The sequence below is a fragment of the Candoia aspera genome, chromosome 6, assembly GCF_035149785.1.
Source record: "Candoia aspera isolate rCanAsp1 chromosome 6, rCanAsp1.hap2, whole genome shotgun sequence".
Lineage (NCBI taxonomy): Eukaryota > Metazoa > Chordata > Lepidosauria > Squamata > Boidae > Candoia > Candoia aspera.
The window spans coordinates 50,760,620-50,783,311 of NC_086158.1; the positions used below are offsets into that span (position 1 = coordinate 50,760,620).

The 22,692-nt window shown below is 38.2% G+C and overlaps 1 protein-coding gene across 1 annotated transcript in view; it reads left to right on the plus strand.

Annotated features, from left to right (window-relative positions):
* CFAP58 (cilia and flagella associated protein 58) overlaps positions 1 to 22,692 on the plus strand; it is a 94,033-nt gene that overhangs the window by 36,904 nt on the left and 34,437 nt on the right. Inside the window, exons 12-15 of the mRNA XM_063307801.1 lie at positions 5 to 145; positions 418 to 641; positions 5,006 to 5,117; positions 6,079 to 6,183. Coding sequence (XP_063163871.1) covers positions 5 to 145; positions 418 to 641; positions 5,006 to 5,117; positions 6,079 to 6,183 — 582 coding nt within the window. The remainder of the gene's footprint in view (positions 1 to 4; positions 146 to 417; positions 642 to 5,005; positions 5,118 to 6,078; positions 6,184 to 22,692) is intronic.

The following is a 22,692-nucleotide window of genomic DNA, read 5'->3' on the forward strand; positions in this document are numbered from 1 at the left end:
TCAGAGTGAACTGCTTAAAATGAGACAACAAGCTCTGGAGACTAAGCATTTTATTGAAAAACAAGAGGAAGAAGAAAGAAAGCTCTTGAAAATTATTTCTGATGCTGATGCAGAGAGAATGAGACAAAAGAAAGAACTAGATCAAGTAGGTTACGACAACAAAAATCTTTAATGTCCAGTGTCCAATATTGTACTAACCCACTGAATAAAATCTTTGGGAAATAGAATTAAACCTACTAATTCTAATTGAAGGTCTAGTCCTCTGAACAAACAACAGAAAACCTTGCTAATAATGTATTGATGATATGCAATATTTTGAAGCTGTACTTTTTTTGCCAGTAAAGATGTTTTATTACTAATTGTTCTTATATTTTCAATCCATTTGTAAAATCATGCCTTGGCCTGTATCATTTGTAGGTTATTAGCGAAAGGGACATTCTGGGGAGCCAGTTAGTTCGCCGCAATGATGAATTGGCTCTTCTGTACGAGAAGATAAAAATCCAGCAGTCAATTCTGAACAAGGGAGAAATGCAGTATCGACAAAGAGTAGAAGACATCCGATTACTCAAGTTGGAAATAAAAAAACTTCGTCGAGAAAAGGCGATACTTGGCAAGAGTGTGGCTAATGTGGAAGAACTGAGGTAGAAACAGTGTGTGTATTTGGCTAGTGACTCCAGGCATAATGCTGCTTTTGAAACACCAGGGATTGCTTCTTTTCACACATGTCCGATTTGTATTGTCATATCAGCTATTTTAGAGAAGGATTTGCTTCAGATGACTTCATATACATATAACATTTAAATTAAAACAATCCAGTCAGTAGCGTAGAGTGTGTGGAAGATGAACTTTGCGGAGATATGCAGAATCTGTTGCCTAGGCAAAAGGGGTGAAATATTTTTTAAGTCAAGAATATCCAGATAAAATTTGGAAGCAGCTCAGACAGACACCTCTTTAATTCATTGAGCTATAAAAAACATGAGGAGGTACAGCAAAATCAGACTTGCAAGATTCTGTTGTTATAGCCAATCTCAAGAAGTAGTTTTAATCGTCCTCTAGAGTTGATTTCAAGTCTGCTCTATTTAGTGGGGCTGACAACTAGTCAGGAAAAAGCAATAACGATTTAAGTGAAAATTTCTGGTATCAATCTATATCAATTCCAAATGTTACCCTTTGTTTAAGCTACTGGCAAATAAGCTCGATAGACAGCAAAGGGGAGTTATTTACAGTTCAGTGAATTCCTTAGTGGGTGCTCAGAGCACACATTTGTGGAAAGGACCCATATTTGTGAAACTCTTTTATTAGGTGATTCATGGTGGAAGCAGAACATTTGATTTATTCACTTCACATTGTTATATGTTCTGTTTTCCTTCTTTTTTTGATTTAGAGATTATCTAATAGATCTAAAATTGCTTAATTTTCATTGGAGATTGTGCTTATCTAACAACAAAGTTTTAACAACTGAATTTATCTCCCTCTTCAGGGTCTGTTTTTTTAAAAGGGAGGAAAGACTTTACTCTGGTTGATACATATTTCATTGCTTTGACCTTTCTAAAGCTGAGTTATACTGTACTCCCTATAAAGTAATTCCAGTGAATGACTGAACTTAATTTTGTGATTTGTAAGGAAAATTCATTTTTTAAAATTTGTTAGATTTACATCCCATCTTTCCTTGAAGGTAGCGTATATAGAACTCCATCATCCCATTAAAATTAAATTAAAATTAAAAACTACAAATTTTGAATCAAAGAAGAATAAAGAAAAGTAATAAAAAAGTGAAAAAGAAATAGAGAAGAAAAAAGAAGAGAATGATTCTAAAGAAGTGGATTCTGATCTTCTCAACAGCGGTTATAGATACATTTATATTTTACCCTCTCTCTCTAAGGTTACATCATAATTTCCTTCTTTCCATAAGCTACCCTTTTTAATCTTCAAACCCGTAAATCACAAGTTCATTTTTCTCTTTTTTCAGCAAAAGGTCCATAAGGGGTTTCTTTCTCTAATCAAACAAGTTAATTTTGCCATCTCTGCTAGTTCTGTCATCTTTACCAACCATTCCTCCATTGTGGATATTTCAGAGTCTTTCCATTTTTGCACATATAATAGTCTCGCAGCAATAATCATATATAAGATTAATCTTCCATGGCTCTTTTCTAATTGACTGTCCATTAATCCTAACAAGAAAAGTTCTGGTTTCAGTTGAAAGTTGATCTTGAAAATTTTTTATATCATTATAAGTATTTGAACCCAAAAATTTCTGGCTTTTTACAAGTCTACCAGGCATGATAAAATGACCCTTCATGTCCATATTTCCAACATAAATTTGAAGTACCATTATGCATTCTAGACCATTTTTCTGGAGTGTTATACCAACAGTACATCATTTTATAAAAAATCTCTTTTAAGTTATAATGTAATTTCAGTCCTTTTAACCACATATTTTCACACTGTTCCATCAATATGTTATGTCCAAAGTTCTTAGCCCATTTTATCAGTCTTTCACTTGTGCTTTTTTTGTTTCAAATTTCAATAAAAGTTTATACGTTATAGCAATTACACCTTCATCATTTGTACATAGTTCAACTTCAAATTCTGTCTTCTGTTGCTCAATTCCAAATTTGGAATTATTATTTTACCTTAAATCTTTCTCTTAACTGTGCATACAAAAACCATGGAAAACTAAATCCCTCTGCAGGCAGTTGCTCTCTTGATTTCATCTTATATTCTCCATGTTCCTGTTCTAACAACTCTCGATAAATTAACCATTTTTCTTTGTCTACTGTTCCTTTCCTGTAAAATGCTTCTTGTGCTGAGACCCATAAAGGCATTTTCAGGAGCAGTCTGGGTTTATATCTGTTCCATATTCTCAATATGGCACTTCTAATATAATGATTCTTAAAATCTACGTTAACCTTAACTTTATAGTACTGTAGAAAACCATGCCATCTGAACCTCAGATCATGCCCTTCTGATTCTGAGATCCTCTTACAATATTTCAAAGTGGAACCCACTCTTTCATCCAGACTAAGCAGCAGGCTGCAAAGTACAATTTCAAATCAGGCAGTCTCAATCCTCCTTGTTCCTTTGCATCTTGAAGTATTTTATATTTAAACCTTGGTGTAACGGCTAAAGACACTGGGCTAGAAACTGGAAAACTATGAGGTCTTGTCCTGTCTTAGCATGTAGCCAGCTAGGTGACTTTGGGCCAGTCACACTTTCTGAGTCCTAGGAAGGAGGGAATGACAAACCACTTCTGAAAATTCTGCAAAATGTTGAAAAATGTTGCTGGGGAAACTGCATGGACTTGTCCAGGTAATCCCAGCAATCAAGACTGACTCAAAGGCACACACACACACACAAACACCTTATCTCCACAGCATCAGATTAAAGGTTTCAGGCAAAAGGGAAAGTGAGTAAGGAAAGCTGATGAACTTTTGCTTCAGAAAGCCCACTATTCAGCTAGAAAGTTAGGTCTTTAATTATTGTGATTGTGCTATATCAAGTCTAATGGTCTTATTGATCTGGACAGATTTAGAAAGATAGGTTTTATGTCAGCCTTGAATCAAACTGCAGTCTCTGTACAAGAAAATATTAATTTAATTTTTTTTGTGATCTCTTTAATTTGTATCTCATTCCTATCTCTCTATAGATAACTTTTTATTTATTGCAGACCAGTAGCATTTTGTGGTCTGCCTGGAGCACTTCATTTGCATTTTCTTGTGGATTTTCTATGTAACTGCTGAGCCTAATCAAGGCAATTCTGTACAATGCTGAATATATGTATTTTATAATTTCTCATTTAAAAGTGTGGCAATGGTAGTATTTTATCTTGTTTTTTAAACCTAGGTGACATTAGTCTGTTTCAAAGGAGAGAAGGAAGGACTGAAACATCTAGTTACACACCTATATAATTATGAGACCAGGAGATAGCAGTGTTGAAATTATTTCCATTTTAAGGTTTAATCACCAGATAGGCAACATGAACAATGACAGCCTCTTCTCACAGACACCAGGGTTAGGGGGAGAATATCAGGTAGGTCCCCACTGGAAGATAATTGGTAGTAACAGAAACTACCAAGCTACTACTCAAAGTAGGAAGTGGGGCCAGGGAACATCTGGAAAGAAGGTTTGAGGTTCCATTCTTCTACCCTATGAGCTCAGCGGTTCTGCTACAAAGTCCTAAGCAATATCTGCTGATTTCAGCATCTTTTCTTTTACCATTTTGTATTTCATTTGTTTCTGAAACCAGAATTCCAATATCCTATTGCTTAATTTAGAAAGCTTATGTGTCAATTATATAAATAAAATTTACCATATCTTTTGGGAAGAAGAAAATAGGGAATCTGAAAACAGTTTAATAAAACTCATTTTATAATAACTGCTGGAATTGTTTTATTTAAGTAATTGAAACTTCTATAAAATATATCAGACCCAATATATCTATATCTATATATCTATATCTATATATCTATATCTATATCTATATCTATATCTATATCTATATCTATATCTATATCTATATCTATATCTATATCTATATCTATGTGAAAGGTCCCTCTGCAAGCACCAAGTCATGTCTGACCCTTTGGGGGACGCCACTTTCACGATGTTTTCTTGGCAGACTGTAGTGGGGTGGTTTGCCATTGCCTTCCCCAGTCGTCACCTTCCCCAGCAAGCTGGGTGCTCATTTTAGCGACCTTGGAAGGATGGAAGGCTGAGTCGACCTGAGCCGGCTACCCGAGAATCCAGCTTCTGCTGGGATTGTACTCGGGTCGTGGGGAGAGTTTCGGTTGCAGTACTGCCGCCTACCACTCTGCACCACATGAGGCTCTATATATCTATATCTATATATATCTATATCTGTATCTACTGTGTATCTATATATCAGAAAGCATGAGAGACAGTTATGGTTGTACAAATACCTTTTATGAGAGGAGAGAATTAAACATGTTTTTAAAAATGGGCTTATTAACAAGAGTTCATGATACTTATATTTCTGTTTTTGAAGGCAGGAAGTTTATCATATGCAGAAGGAGTTATTGAAGGAACGGACACGCTGTAGAGCCTTGGAGGAAGAGCTGGAGAATCCAATGAATGTTCACAGATGGAGAAAATTAGAGGTATAATTACATCCAAAATGCCTAGATGTTTTTAAATGAAGAGGGTACAAAGCATTTTTACCAGATTTAAAATTATGCAAATAGATGTCAGAAAGGATTCATTGGTGTATGAATGTGTAAAAATTTATTTATATTGCTTCCACAATATTTGAAGGAAGTTTGAAGCATTGATAGCTGATCAAACCCCAAAAAACTGAGTAGAAGTAGAACTTTCAGCCCTGCTACGATTGTAGTTTATTAGGAGGTGCCATATATTGTTTGCTGAACTCTAGTGGTAATATTTAGTACTTAAATTTAGTTGAATGGTCTGATTGTACTTTCCCAATATCCAATTATAAAGTGTTGATGCTACATTTTAACTGTTAAAGTATTCAAACATTGAAATATTTCATAAATGAGTTTTAAGTATGAACATGGAGTCCCTTAATATACTGGGAAATTATTTGTACCGAGAATACGTATTTACTTTGGTTATCCGGAGCCCTTGTAATAGAAAATCTGTATATCTAAATCATATATGCTTCCTCACTTTTCACAAATATGACCAGATTTTGAATCATCCCATGGGTTGATAACTGGTTAAAGAATAGAAAAGGAGAAAATAAGACATAAAAAACGGATTTTCCAACTGTCTGTTCTGAGCCTGTGTGTTTTTCTTTTCAAGCCCTAAATATATTCCATATGAAGACTTCACAATTGCTGTTTGTGGAAGCAATTTAGACCTGATAGTTCAAGTCAGTAACCTAAAAAGTAGAAATTCCATATGAACTGTCACCAAATTACCAAACTTGTCTTTTCTGCCCAGTCTTTCTTATTTCAAGCCATAAATAACACGATTAAAGTTTAATTATTTATTCTTTAACAAAGTTTATCATATTGGTGTGGAAAGTGTCTACAACAGTACAATCTACAGGATGTCATAGAAGTTGCAACTAACAAAGAAAATATTCCTCTTGTATAGGCTAGTGACCCAAGTACCTATGAGTTGATACAGAAGATACATGCATTACAGAAACGACTTATCAGCAAGACTGAAGAAGTTGTTGAAAAAGAGTTACTTCTCCAGGTACATTTGACATATTGCATGCATCTAATATGCTCTTAGATATTGCTTGTGATTCTATTCCAGATTATAGAAGGCAATTTTCTTCAGTAAATGTACTAATGGTTTGTATAAGCTGTATATATTATTATATTATATATTAATTATATATTAAGTGTATCAACATACTTACTATAACTAATAGCTTTTTTTAAGACTATGCTTTTGTTGCAGAAATATATTCCAAGATTTCATATCATATTTGTTCCTAGGGAAAAAAAAAAACCCTCCTTCCTTCAGAAAGTTCAGTCAGTAGTAATGAGAAGATTCTGTAAAATATGGTTGATTTTGTTTTTTATGAGCATATTTTTTTCAATGTCCAATTCTTTTTGGCACATTGTTACATATAATTTTGTCAGATCTGTACTATTTAACAGTGCAGGAGAAACCATGTACAATAACAAAGTGAGGGAAAGCATTTAGGCTGAAATAGTTCTCTGCTCCGAAATTCCTCCAGCAATTCAATTGTCTTCTTCTAAAGTAGGTCAGAGGGTCATTTTGCCACTTGGACTTTTTTATTTTTTATTCTTATTTATATTATTTATTATTGTAATTTTATACTGTGGATTTTATTATTGTTATTTTATTTGATTACTGTAAACCGCCCAGAGTCCCCCAATGGGAGGAGTTGGGCGGGAACAAATTAGATAAATAAATAAAAATAAAAATAAATTTAGGACCTTTAATCTCTATATTTAAAACAGAGTTGGGTGGTCTATGGGTCACATTCTCATGTGCTTCCACAGAGTACACCAATGTTTTCCTACTGAAGATCAGTAGCCAAAAAGACTATGTTAAGACTATAAAAATGAATGTGTGAAAATATATTCCTTCCACAATATTTGGAGAAAGTTGAAACATTGATAGCTGATCAAACCCCAACAGAAAAAACAATCCCCCAGTAGCTCCTCAGACAGGAGAGAAAAAAGCTAAAAATTCTATTCTGTATTTCACAGTGATGTTACCAGATACAACCCCCAACTGGGGAAAAAAAGAGGCAGGTACTGGTTTAAAGGCTGCCTAGTGCAAATCTTTAGTTAGACTGTTTTGCCCATTTGCCAACACCTCAGAAATCTAGTGTGATTAGAAACTGCAGAATTATTTTCAAGGTGTGACAGCATTTTGGTGACTATTTGATACCAAGATTGGGCAAAACCTCCCAACCATGTAACTGAGATATTCTAGTATTAAATTCGTATTATTTATTTATTTATTTATTTATTTTATTCAATTTGTATTGCTGCCCATCTCAAACCAGTGACTCTGGGTGGCTAACAACAACACCAAAAAACCCCCAGTCATAATATAAAACAATAAAAACAATAACAAAAATTAAATATAAATACAGCCAAGTGATCTTAAAAGCTATGGTTTTAACCATGAAACCAGGCCCTTCCTGCACTTGGGGCCCCAGGCCCAGGCACAAAGCCAGGTCTTCAAGGCCTTCTAGAAAGCCAACAGGGTTGGGGCCATCCTAATATCAGGAGGGAGGATGTTCCAGAGGGCAGATGCCACAGCAGAAAAGGCACGCTTCCTGGTCTCTGCCAGCCGACATTCCTTGGCTGACGGGACCCGGAACATGCCTGTCCTGCTGGCCTGGATTGGATGGGCAGAACTAACTGGGAAATGGCATATTAAATGGCGTAGTATTACATTTAATATTAAATGGCATAAAAAGTGAAATTATACATATCCTATAATTAACTTTAGATGGCAGCAGTAATTTGTATATACAAATTTATACTTTCAATACATAATTTCTGGGTAGAAAAATATGTGAAAAACTCTCCCCTCCATTTTCACTTATTAGAAACAAACATCAGTCCTCTAAAAATTGCAGAAACTGGGGACATAATGTTTTTTGGCCTTTCTTTGTTTTGCTTTTTAGATATCTAAACAATTAATGTAAATGTATCAAGTAGAAATTTTGCATTGTTAGGATGATTTACAGTATTTCTTAAAAGGCAAATAGGATTTTCCTCTCTCATATTTAAATGGGATTTCTCACATACAGTGTATTTTGAAATCTACACACACATTAAAATATAAGAAATTCAGTGCTTTGTTAAAAGCATTTTTTCCAAAACTCTATGAAGAAAATATGCAAGAAGTAGAAACTAAATATGGAATCTTGCATCCATGTTTCCTATTCAATATTTGGTTATTTGGTTACAAGGAATCATTCTTGTTTCAGTATAAGTCTGCTGAAAAGTCAATTACAGTAATTTTTAGAAAGTTAATTATTGGTGTGAGATAAAAACATAAAGCAATTAGTATAGTACCAGAAGAGTTAAATGGATTGTTGATTCCATCTTGGTATTACCTATTTTTTTGCTGCTTTTATCATCATCTTGTAGATCATTTGGGGGATTTGCTTTGGTGTTTTGAATAGTTATGTTGCTGGTTCACTTAGGGTCTGAGTAAGAGATGAAGAGTGAGATGAAGATTTAACAGACATTGTATGACTTGATATACCTCTATGATGGCTCATTGTTACAGCTCTTTCAGTGGTTTTTTTTTTTACTTTATAAAATGAAACTTGTTTCTTTCATCTGGAGGTCAGTGTTAACGGAATATGTTTTGTCTCATACATTCTTCTCAAATTCAGAAACTACTAACTATATATGTTAACAGATCTATGTGCAGAATGGTGGAGAATATGAAATTGAAAACTAGCAAAATTCCTTCCTTCCTTTGTTAGTGAGCCATTTCTAGTAACTACCTAACTATATGTATTGTTTTTTGCTTAATTAGGTAAGGACTTAGGATGGTAAGGGAGAGTAATAGGGGTTGCTCAGTAATTAGGACCAGTAAATGAACCCAAATGTATTTAAATGCATGATGGTACCATAAATGAACAGAGAGGCATTTGCAGGGTATATTAAGCATAGATAATAAATTGAGGTTGATGATTAATTTGCATTTGTTTTACCTGAACATGGATAACCATGCTGAGACCAGAAGCTGAAGCTCTAGTGTTTATTGCTCTACTCTATTAGACAAAATCCTGCTAAACTGAAAGGCACTAGCAAACTCTATTAGAAAAAGCCCCAGAAACCTAAGGCGGTTCTCTTCTGGTCTTTTTGATTGGGAACCCAAGAGATTCAATACTGCGCATGCGCTTTTTCCCCTGGAGAGCCCCCCCCCCCACTCTTCTTCACTGGCAATCTCCATGACAGCTTTTCAAAACCAACATCTGCATCTTCTCCTTTATGGGACAGGCAATTTCCTCAAATGTTCCTGATATTTGGAAATAGTTTTTGATATAATTTAAAATAAACTGTGTAACTCTGTCTGATCCACAGAGTAATTAAAACAACAGAATAATAAAACACCCAACAGAGTAATTAAAACATCCTGATTCTGGTAATTCTTAACATTCAAAATGGGATTTGTGGTTTGCAGATCCTGAAGTATAGTCATTTTTTCTACAGTTATGAAACTAAAAATGTAACAAAAATATTACAGTCTAGAGACTAATGATGCCATTAGAATGCTTATGGCTTTTTCATTAGTGACAATCTCCTCCAACACTGAATTGGAGTAAAGGCTAGTATTGCTCACACTGATATTAAATGTTTGGAAAATCTGATTACTGATTATTGTAGCTAATATTGTTGAGTCCATTAGGATTAAAATGGTAGATAAAGCCCATAAATAATAGATAAAATATTCTTGTTTCAGTACTTGCTGTTAAAGTAGTACATAGAAACATACTGTACCCCAGCTATTTCTGCCATATTTCTTATAAATAATTTGATTAAAGCTCTTGTGACTATAGTTAACATTTTACCACTTTTACCTATGATTCTAACTTGTCTTTCTCTCTCAGGAATTATGCTGCCATTGCAGGAAAAAGTAGCCTTTTTGTTAATTTCTTTTGCTCCCTAAGCTTTTCTGCTATGAGTAAAGGTGATATCTGAAAATATATCTTTCCCTATATACTTCAGTTGTAAATGCTATAGGAAAATCTGCCATTCCAGAAAGCATATAAATTTTAATACCTCTTTCATCGCGGCTAGGTCAGTTTAACTTCCAAAGCCTAGGGTAGTTGGGTAAAAGTGACATTATTTTACCAGCATGGCTCCTTTATTTTTCCAGAATACTTTAAAATAGGGACTGTTATAACTTCATCAGAAAAACAGAGTTTGTTCAAAAAGCTGTGGTAGCTTTCTGAACACTGGGAAATTCAGTGAATAAAGATTAAAAATAATCTCATCCAGTACATTTTAGTATTTTGGGTATATGTTTAGATATAATATTACTGTAAATGCTCTGTATGGATTTGATGTTATTCATAAGAAAAATTATAATAGTAACTAATTGCCAGTCTATTTGTGCTGCATTCCCACAGCAATAAGTGTATAGGAAAAATATTTAAATTATCTGTAAGTAATAGAACTTAGCCTTGACCTTTATTCATTCTAATCATCTCTGGATTTCTGTTTAGTACATTTCTTACCTACATGCTGTAGCTCGTTTACTTTGAATAATTGCTATGAATGTGGAAGTCCTGGAAGAACTGTTTGTCCATCAAGAAAATGCTTTTAGCACAGGACAAGAGGTTGGGCAAGGAATCTGCAGCTTGCTTCTTTTGTGATTACTATGAAGAACAGAAGGACAGAAGAGCTACCTTTTTTTTCATTTTCAGCAGCAAAGTAATTAATATAGTTTAATTTAGTAGGTTGGGGGAGAGTTGAAAAATAAATTAGAAGCTGTTTCTGATTGTTTTTGTACTTGTTATTTAATTGAATGGTATGCTTTAGCGTGCAATGGTGTGTAATAGGGATTACTTATTTTTAATTAATTTGGTTTGGTTTACATGCAGCCCTATCTTCTAGGAGCTCAAAATAGCATTCATACCACTAGCTCCTCTGATTTTTCCCCACAACAAGAAAGTTGGGCAGGTTGGGCTGAGAATGTGTGGCTGGCCCAAAGTCAACTAGTGAGCTTACATGGGTGAAAGTAGATTGTAACTGGGTCTCCTTGGTGCTAGTCTAACACCTTAACTATTATACCATACTGTCTCCTTTGTGTGAAAGAAAGTATTTGTTCTGGATACTTTGAATTTTGGAAGATGTAAGTATTGTTGGAATATGCAACAGTTATGGTAAAGTACACTAGGAGGGACTAAGGGCTCTAGGTAGCAATGTTATACTAGAAATATACATACAGGGGCAGGAAGGTTGGGAACAGTCTTCTTTTATTTCCTGTAACCACAGCCTTTCTGCATGCCAGTATGTATGTTTGATTTGACTCTAGACTTTTCACTAAGTTTGTTCTAAGTTATCTTTTACCTGGTAAAATATCCCTGATGATGTTATGGAAAGTCTTAAAGACCTGGCAATTTATCCAGACCTTTGGGTAAGGTGGATGGGACTCCCCTGTTTGTGATGTTCTATGTTTGTTTTATTGTTGGATTGCCAACTTGTGATTAGTTTGTAATTTTTTTGTACTTGTTTTGGTTGTCAGATTCTTGAGGATCAGAGGTTCTTTCCTCGATTGAGAAAACTGTCCATTTATTCCAGTTACTTTATTTTTTTTCCACATTTACCATCCATAACTGCTAACTTTCTCAAGCAGATGTAGCTCATGGGGAGGTGCATGTCCCATGTAGGCTGGATGCAGAGGAAGATAAAACATCAACAAGGGTATAGAATTACAATCAGAATATAGTAAACTCTCACCTAGGGTACAATTGGATCACAGCAATGAACACTTTAAAGCAGCATTGTACCTATATCAACTCACAAACAATATTTTTGACAAGCATTTACATTACTACCATTCAATATTATACTATCAGCAGAGCTGGAGGGAAATTTTCTTAAAATCTCATATGCCAAACAGCTTTGCCCTTGTATAGATGGTAATATTGAAACACGAACTCATATTCTGTTATACTGTAATTTCTATTTTCTATACATAAAAATCTCCTAACATCTGTTCTAATTCCATTTCTGGGATGGACTGAAGAATTTTATATGTAATTTCTACTAGTAGATAAGGACCCCAAGGTAACTCTTGGCATTGCAAAGTTTTGTTTTTGCAGCTTGTAAAACTCATATATTGCTGACAGCAAAATAGTGCAAGCATGATTTTATATTTTTTATCTTGCACACTTTCTTTTTTTATTTTTATTCTCTCTTGTATCTCTACTTTGCATGTTCTTTTAGTAAGTTTTATTTAATCTGGGTCACTGACATGTAATAAAGAATTTGATTTGATCAACAAGGTTGGACGAAAACAAGGATAGATGTGAAGAGATATTGATAACTGTAGAGAATAGTTTAAAAAGATGATTTGAGCCTCTATAGGGAAGATGCCACTAAAACATGGACTCAGTTTTCAAATCTGGTCTCTTATTGGGGTTCTTTGTAGGCAGCCAAACCTTAGTTCTGACTGCCAATGCAGGGCTTTTCTGCCATCTTCTGTCTATATCTTGTTGTCCTTATGAAATTTATTTGATTAGTATTTTATAGGCTACATGCAAGGTTTTTTTTTATCAACTTGTCAGCTGCTAATATAGAAGAGGATGGCATTATAGCAGGAAAGAAATGTAAAGGATATATGTAATTTGTAAAAATAGTAGCTGCTGACTGGTGGCATCTAAAGAATTATTGTATGAGAACTAAACAGAAGGCAGGACATTTATTACCCTATTATAATACATATAAACAGTGGAAAAGTTACATTCTGAGAGAGCTTTGGTCATGCTTGTAGTTGACCTGTGGCAGAGTTGGGGTAGAGGTGGTGCATCCATCCTTGTGCTCCTTGATCTCATAGCCACTTTGAATACTGTCAACCACAGCATCCTTCTGAGCTGGCTCCATGGCCTGGGGATTGGGGGCATCGTTCTATAGTGTTCTCTTCCTTTTTCTGGGACTGGTTCTAGTTGATGTTGGGGAGGAGAGATCATTTCCTTGGCCCCTCCTTTGTGGAGTGCTCCAGGGTTCTACTCTCTCGCTCCTTCTATTTAGCATCTACGTGAAACTGCTGGGTGAGTTCAACTGCCAGTTTGGGGTTCACTATCATATATATGCTGATGATACCCAATTATCTTTTGACTCTGAGATGGCCAAGTGAAGCTGTCAAATTTCTGCCCCAGTGCCAGGAGGTGGTGCGGGTTTGGACCAGGAGGAACTGTCTCCAACTCAGTCTTACCAAGACCAAGTGGGTGTGGGTGTTTGGGCCACTCAGATCTTCTTTGACTTCCAAAGATCTGGGGTATTCCATCTCTGATGGGGTTGCAGTTCCCCATTCAAGAGTGGTGTACAATCTGGGGGCCTTCCTGGATGCACACCTCCTGCTCAGTGAGTGAGTGGCAGCTGGGGTCAGGAAGGCCTTTGCATAGCTTCATCTGCTGCATCAGTTGTGCCCTTTCCTAGATTGAGGGGCCTTCAGACAGTCATTCACATACTGGTCATCTCACAGCTTGACTACTGCAATGCAGTGTACATGGGGCTGCCTTGAAGACTGCCCAGAATCTTTAACTGGTCCATACCTTAGTATGCCTATGTAACACCTCTGTTTCATGAGCTGCACTGGTTGCCAGTTTGCTTCCAGGTGTGATTCAAGATGCTGGTCGTTACCTATAAAGCCCTACATGGCATACAGCCTGGTTACTTGAGGGACTGCCGATTTCCCATAGTATCTGCCCAGCCAGTTTGATCTGGCAGGGTTGGCGCAATTAAATAATGCATCTATCGGGACCCTAGAAGCACACCTTCTCTGTAGCAGCTCCTGCCCTCTGGAACGAGGTTCCCCCTGAGATCTGGATGGCCCTCACTGGTGTTTTGAAGGGGCTTGAAGGCCTGGATCTTCACCCAGGCCTTTAGCAAGGATAAGTGCAGGATGAGTGCAGGCCCCTTGGTTTCTTTTTTCCATCCCATTCCAGTTTCTGAATACCATCTCAGTATATTCAAGATATCCACTGTGAGTTTGAAATGCTATTCCTTATCTCTAGTTTTAATCCCGACCAAACTATGTGCCCCTTGTAGATCCCAACTTGGCACAAACTGTGGCATTATAGTCCCTTATTGGACATTCCAATAAATTTATGCTTAAAACAAGGGATTGTAATTCTGCTGAGGCTGTGGTAATAAAGAAATAAAAACTTAGTTCTCTAAACCTTATTGACAAAAAATACAGGGGATGCTGCAAGAGAGATTGAGCATCAAATGACTCCCTGCTGTAAATCTGATTCCAGTTCAGACTCTGATGCAGGTACCCTGCTGGAATTGGAGCCCCTGGGATCAGTTCAATGGCAAAGTTTATGGCTGATGTTGTTTCAGGATGTTTTTTCCTGCTTGAGGAAAAACACTTCATAGCATCCTTCCCTCCAGATTACAGTACCAGATCTCAGCACAGGGATAAGGGCAACAATGTTTAAACAGTGTTCTCTCTCTCCCCCTTCCCCGTTTAACAGCAGATCTTGACGCTGGAAGGTAGCAGTGCTGCTTTCTTTTCGGCTCAGTTCCTTCCCTTGTCAACTTAAACGTTGCCACTAGGTAGCAGCAGGACTCCATGCATTTATTTGAATAGACATTACTTATTCCCTGAGACAAATTTATGATAAGATAATGGGCACTGTAAACTCCATCCCTAAGGTTACTAAGAAAGTATGACTTTCGCTATGTAGAAATTGGCTTTCTTCTTTTCATCATTTATCTGGAGAGGCAAAAGGGAGGTACCCTGGGTAATGGTTACTTTTAACAATGGAGGTCTATCAATGGTCTCCATTTGAATAGAAGCAGTTTTTTGATGGTATATGGTGTGATCAGGCAAAATCTTACTTCATAAGGTTACCTGAAACCACAGAATCCAGCCTACTTAAGACAGTTCTTGCAGTCAATGTGTAATGGAATAGAGTAAAGCCAAGGAGGCACCTTCTCTCCCTCCCTCCCTCCCTCCCTCTCTCTCTCTCTCTCTCTCTCATACATACTAACAGCCCCTACTGAACCTGAGAGTATTAGTTTCCCTCATGGAGCAAGACACATCTCTGCTGGGTCCTTGTTGGAAAAATGCCCTGCCAGCCCACTATGTTTACAGGATGTTCTTCTTCAGAGAGGCAAGGTCTGGTTCTCTCCAACTGCATGATTTCTTCCTCAGTCACTTTAACAAGTTTGTGAGTATTCCTTATTGCCCATGCTGTAAAATGCAACCCAGCAATGCTGAGTATGTCTAGATGCAAACCCATCTATTCAGCTGGATTAACCTTGCAGAGTAGTTGATCTCCCCATCTTTGCCAATTCATCCACAATCTCTTTCCCAAGGCTCTCATGGTACTGATCCTTCGGTGCCACCATGATTCAGGTTAAATGTATGATAACCTAGAAATTATAGCATATTATACTATTGAATACTTTTGCTGACATGGCTCTTTATAGTTCCTAAACATAATTTCAGCTATAAATCCTGGAAAATCATTAAGTAAAAGGTTTTGTTCTAACAGGAGCAGTATAGTATATCATCTTTGCCACTTAGATTTTATATTTTTTTATTTTTATTATGTCAGTTGTTTGTCTTGTAATTTATATGTTGATGGTTTTAAATGGTTAATTTCATTGTAAACCGCCCAGACTCCCCCTGTTATGGGGGAGATGGGCGCTGATAGAAATGTGAATGATAGATAGATAGATAGATAGATAGATAGATAGATAGATAGATAGATAGATAGATAGATAGCTCATTTATCAGCTGCCACTGTCATCAGACTGATAATAAATCCCACCTGGGTTCTATCATCCACAAAATCCTCTACCTGGGGCTGAATTTATAAGCTACTTGAATCAGAAATACTGGAAATGTTCTTGGCTTCCCCCAAACTTTTCAGGAGATGCTACTGGTCATTTTTGCCAACAAGGCAGTCACACAGTTGCTGGATGAGGGATACTCTGCCTCAGTTAATCCTATATTGCTTGCACAGCTGCTGTTAACTGGAATACTTCATCCAACAGCACTTGGTTTTTCAGCAGCAGTGCCTCCATCTGCACAGTGCAGGTGGCCAGAGATGAACAGTTATGTGCCACAATCAGCAAGTGACAGTCTCAGATGATAATCATAAGGGAGAATGTTAACTAGTCTGTAAGTGAAAATCATAAGGTCATCCATAGCATGGGGCGATGTGTCATCATACCCAGTTGTACATCTCTGCCTCTGGTGAAGTAAGAGATGCTGTCGACATCATGTCTTGGATCTGGAGGCTGTGTGTGTTTGGAAGGGGAACAACAGGCTTCAGCTCGACTCTGCAAGACTGAGTGGCTTTGGGTTTTGGGGCCACCTGGATCTGGGAATTTACTATCATTAGTTCTGGATGGGGTGGCTCTGCCCCAGACAGATCTGGTATGCAGTCTGGGAGTCCTTCTGGATTCAAAACTCCTGCTTGATGAACAGATGGCAGTCGTGGCTAGGAGGGCATTTCCACAAGTTCAGGTTTTATTTAGTTATTCAATTTTTAAGGCTGCCCATCTCAAACAAGTGACTCTGGGTGGCGAACAATCATAAAACCAATTAAAACCAGATACAAAACAATACACAGGCAGACACACAGAGCAGCCAAGAGAATTGTAACCATAATATCAATACAGCCAAAAAATGAGACTCTTAACATACTTGGGGCCCCAGGCCCGGACACGTAACGAGGTCATTAAGGTCTTATGAAAGGCCAACAGGGTTGGGGCCATCCTAATGTCTGGAGGGAGAATGTTCCAGAGGGCAGGAGCCATGGCAGAGAAGGCATACCTCCTAGTCCCAACAGCTAACACTGCTTGGCTGACAGGACCTGAAGCATGCCCAACCTGCCAGACTGAATTGGATGGGTAGAAACAACCAGGAGAAGGTGGTCCCTCAGGTAACCTGGACCCAAGCCATGAAGGGCTTTAAAGCTGACAACCAGCACCTTGAATTGCACCTGGAAACACACTGGCAACCAATGCCGCTCACGCAGTAGTGGCATTATATGTATCAAATATCCTGTACCATTTACTATGCCTACAGCTGCATTCTGCACCAGTTGAAGTTTCCGAATGTTCTTCAAGGGCAGCCCCACATAGAACATGTTGCAGTAATCCAGTTGAGAAGTCACAAGGGCATGGGTGACTCTGAGCAGAACCTCCTGGTTCAGGAATGGGTGCAGCTGATGCACATCCCAAAGGCCCTCCTAGCTACAACTGCCACCTGCTCTTCTAGCAGGAGTTGTGAGTCCAAGAGGACCCCCAGATTGCACACCAGATCCATCTGGGTCTGTGCCACCCCATCTAGGACCAGAGGTAGAAAAACCTTGTCACCAGAAGGCCCAAATACCCAAAGCCACTCAGTCTTGCTTTTTGAGTCAAAGCCCACTGAACCCCATCCAGGGCCCTACAGGGACAGGACATCCATGGCATCACTCAGGAGGCCTGGGGTGGAGATATAAAGCTGGGTATCATCAGAACTGTCAGATCACCTCACCCAGTGGCCTCAGGTAGATGTTAAATAAGAGGGGAGAGAGGACTGAGCCCTGGGGCACCCCAAAAAGTAGGGGCTGTGAGCTGGACCTCTTCCCCTTTATCAACACCAACTGGAACCAACCCCAGAGGAAAGAGGAGAATGAATGCAACACGGTACCACTCACCCCCAACTCCCAAAGCCTGTTCAAAAGGATACTATGATCAATGATATTGAAGGCTGCTGAGAGGTGAAGAAGAGCAAGGATGGATGCGCTATTCCCATCCTGCTCCCACCAGAGGTCATCCAAGAACATGACCAATGCCATCTCAGACCCACAACCCAACCTGAACCCTGACAGAATGGGGTCCAGATAATCTGCTGCATCCAGGGTCCTTTGAAGCTGCCATGTGACCACTTTCTCCGCAATCTTCCCTAAAAAGGGGAGGTTGGAGACTGGACGGAAACTGTCCAGGCTAGTTGGGTTGAGCAACGGCCCATTGAGGAGAGGGCACACCACTGCCTCCTTAAGAGCCAGTGGAACCACCGTCTCCCTCAAGGAAGAATTAACCACTATCCAGACCCAGTCATGTGTCCCCTTCCAGGCAGCCTTAACCAGCCAGGATTGTTTTTTTTTAATGGTTCTTAATGGTTTTTATTGTTTTTAAATTATTTTTGTTGATTTTTTGGGGGGTTGTATTGTTTTGTGTTTTTAACTTTGTATGTTGGTGTGTGTGATGGGTGACTATATAAATTTACCAATAAATAAATTACAGTGTTAGGATGTAGAATGCAAGATGGAGATAGTCACAGTATTGAGTAAACCAGGCTGATCCAATATAATTCCAATACAAAATGCGGAAGTGACATGAAACATTGTCTTCCTCTCCCTATCACAGCAGTTGTTTGCTGTGGTACAGTAGCTATTTGTCTCAAGTAGCTTCTCTCTTTAATCTTGAGCTTTATTGCTGATGAAGGCTTTGTCCTTCTGTTTATTTTCTGGAGTTTATACTGTAGGTTGGGGTTCAGGATCAGGGCTCTGAGCTGCTACATTCATGAGGGAATGCAGGGCTCTAGACTGTGACATCCTTCATGTTCTCTAGCGGTTCCACAGGTTCTGTGTCCTTGCTTTCAGACATCTTCTCCTCAGAGGAGAAGGTGTCCCATCCAACCCTGTCCATGATGCTAGCTCACTTCACTTGACCCACTCCTGAACCTGTTCTCCTGCTAATTTTTCTTCAACGTTCTATTTTTGACCAAACATCTTCTATGATTTAGTGCACTGTTTTGGGTTTCTGTGCCCTGCTAACTGAATCCACACATCCTGCTAAGCCATGGCTTGCCATATTAATGGATTGTAGTTTACCAACCAAAATGGCTAAGTTCATCCAAGATGTTTACTATGTTCCACAAGCCTTATAACTTTTATTGATAGAAATCATTTGGAAATGTAGAGTCTCTCTCTCTGGAACTTTCCTGCATCATTTTCTCTGACTTCAGGCAGACAGGAAGTGAGTTTCAGGCAGGAAATCCCTGAACCCCACCCCCCATCCTTTTAATGTAAGCTGTTTTTCATTGTGTACCTACAGAACTGCAAAAAGCTAAACAATTTTTTTAAAATCCTGCATTAAAAATGCATAGCTGTGTAGTTGCATGTGTATTTACCAGGTTAATAAAAATAAATCTAAAATGGAATATGGCATCCCACTTTTCCTCAAAGTGCATAGCTTTACAGTGGCTTGTGCTGACATAAAAACAAATACATTAAAAACAACCATCCTTTGTCCCACATATCCAACACTATGCACTAGTGTGTAATACTTGATCATATTACGAATATAACAGATACGGTGCCTAATTCATTACTGTGGCTCATCAAGTAATAACTGAGTTTGGAAAACATAACTGTACAGTGGTGCCTCAAAGCTCCAAGGCAACTTTGCTTATGTTTCTAATTTCTTGAATCTCCCAGTACCAGGAATTTCTTGGCCACCAAAGGCATATTCTTGGTGTTAAAGGCACTTCACTTGCTTGTTTGGAATATGTGCTTATTTGTATACTATTATTATATTAGTGAACAAATAACAAACAGATTAAAAAGTAATATTTTTGTAGGTATAGTTAGGAAATTGTCCCAATAAATTGAATTATATAGCTTTTTCTTTGTTCAAAAACCTAGCTGTTTCTTTCTAAGCAGTTTCCCCTTTAAAATTTGATCTTATGCCTGACTAAAGTCTGGCTAATTTAATTATGTTCAGATTGACTAACAGTTAGATGGAATCATAAAATCTTTGGATGCCAGTCATTTTAAAGACTTGTCAAGATCAGAATGAAGCTGAAAACATTTAGCTAAAAGGAAATGCAAAAAGTATTCTTTATTAAGAAATATATTGTGAAATCCTTGACATACTGAAAAGTCATATATAGGTCCAATAGTAGTTCTCTCTCTCTTTTAAAAGTACAGGAAATCCTGTCCTAGTAAATTGTTTAGGGTTGTACAATTAGGGTTGGGATTTCAATATGTAAATATCTCATTTCTGAGTGGTAATTTCACTCACAAGTTAGCATTTTATCTTAATGACTGAACTTTAATCTCAGCCTAAAAAGTTTATTATGCTTTATACATTCAGTTTGATGATACTGGAATAGAAGAATTTATCCTTTAGTATTGTGTAAAATTCCAATTTCTTGTAGAAATCACATTTTAATCAATGTGAAGTTATTGTAACCTACAGTATATGTTTATTGTGTATTTAGTGTTGAGTATTAACCAGATGCTATCTCTGAATATTGCACATTGTATAAATGTCTTAAATTTATTTATTTATGTCTCAAATTTGTACTACTGTCCATCTCCCCCCAAGGAGGGACTCTGAGCGGTTTACAATAACTTAATCAATTAAAACATTAAAACAATAATCATAATAAAACATGAAATATAATACAATACAATAGAAGCTTAAAAAGTAAAATAGAAATCCAGATGGCTATAAAAGATCATAAATATGAGAGGAGCACTCTAAATTAACAGCCATCCCCAAGAATGACTCCCTCACTCCCCATCCCAAGCACAGTGGCAGAGCCAAGTCTTCAGGGACTTCGTGAAAGGGATGGAGCTTGCCTCACCTCTGGTGGCAGGATGTTCCAGAGGGCAGGTGCCACTGCAGAGAAGGCTCGTTTCCTGGATCCCACCAGATGGAATTCTCTTACAGATGGGGTCTGCAACATGCCCTCTTTGCATAAATGGGTGGGATGGGTTGAAGTCATGGGAATGAGACGGTCCCTCAGGTAACCTGGCCCCATGCCATGTAGGGCTTTAAAGGAGATAACCAACACCTTGAATTGGACCAGGAAGCAAACTGGGACCCAGTGCAGCTTGTGTAGTAGAGGTGTTATATGTGCCCTTCTAGGGGCACCAAAGATAACCTGTGCATCTGCATTCTGACCATCTGTAGCTTCTGGATACCCTTCAAGGGTAGCCCCATGTACAGCGCATTGCAATAGTCTATATGGGAGATGACCAGGGCATGAGTGACTGTTCGGAGGGCTTCCCAATCCAGGAAAGGCTGTAACTGGTGCACAACATGAAGTTGAGTAAAGGCCCTCCTGGCCACAACTGCCACTTGCTCTTCAAGCAGGAGTCGTGAGTCCAGGAGGACCCCCAAATTACGCACTGACTCTGGGGCAGTGCAACCCCATCCAGAACCAAAGATGACAATTTCCTGGATACAGAGGAGCCATTAACCCACAGCCACTCCATCTTACCAGGGTTCATCTGAAGCCTGTTCCCCATCCAGACCCCAACAGCCCCTAGGCACCGTGAGAGGGCAGTCACAGCATCACTTACCTCACCCGGGATGGAGATGTATAATTGGGTATCATCAGCATATTGATGATACCTCATCCTGTGGTGATGGATGATCTCACCTAGTGGTTTCATATAGATGTTGAAAAGGAGCAGAGAGAGAACTGAACCCTGCAGCACTCTACAAAGGAGGGGCCAAGAGGGTCGGGTCTCTCGCTCCCTATCACCACCGATTGGGACCCATCCTGGAGGAAGAAGGTGAACCAGCACAAAACCACGCCGCCCAACCCCAACTCCCTGAGTCACCCCAAAAGGATACCATGGTCAATGGTATCGAAAGCTGCTGAGAGGTCAAGGAGAGCCAGGATGGATGCACTGCCACCATCTTGCTCCTGCCAGAGATCATCCATAAGTGTGACCAATGCTGTTTCTGTCCCATATCCAGGCCTGAAACCTGACTGAAAGGGGTCAAGATAAATTCTCACTTAATAAAGTATCTGCATATTAGGATAGATCCTAGCTGAAACTTTACTGAAAGACAAAGGACTCAAAGGACTCCACCATATCCTAGTCACTCAGGTTACTCAAGATTCAAATAGAGCCCAGCAATGACCAACCATGGTACAGAAAGGTGATGGTGAAAATTGACAAAATAGAATGAGTAAGAACCAGGAATATTCATTTACTGAAGGCTAATATTTATAAAGAAGTAAAACTATTTCTGTTGTAATGTCTTCATGTGTCCAGACAAATAGGAACAGATGAAACCTTTCCCTACTTAACTTCTGAAAAGAAAGAAGAATACCTTTTGTCCCAGTCCTATACATATACTGCATATTGTAAGATGGGTCTCTTCCAGTCTCTCAACATTAAAGCAGCTTGCATTTTGTCCTGCTTGCTGTGTAGTTTCTTTATAATTTCTCTGTAAATATCCTCACAAAATGATTTAGAGCTTTGACTCTATTACTGTCACTGGTTGTTCTGTTTCAGCCAGTATAACAGGTAACACTACTGTACAGCTGCACTGTGTTTTCTCAGGAAACCTGAATATTTGCTTTGATTGAAACCTTAATTCTTTCTACTAAAACAAGATGGGGTGGGGTGGGGTGGGGGTTAAAATTTGTTTGCAAAGGTGAGAAAATGCATTCTGGTCCTCAAGCATTTATTATCCTGACAAATAGGGTAAAAGTCTGGTTAACAAATTATTACAAAGGAAAATATAGAATACGTTTGCAAATCAG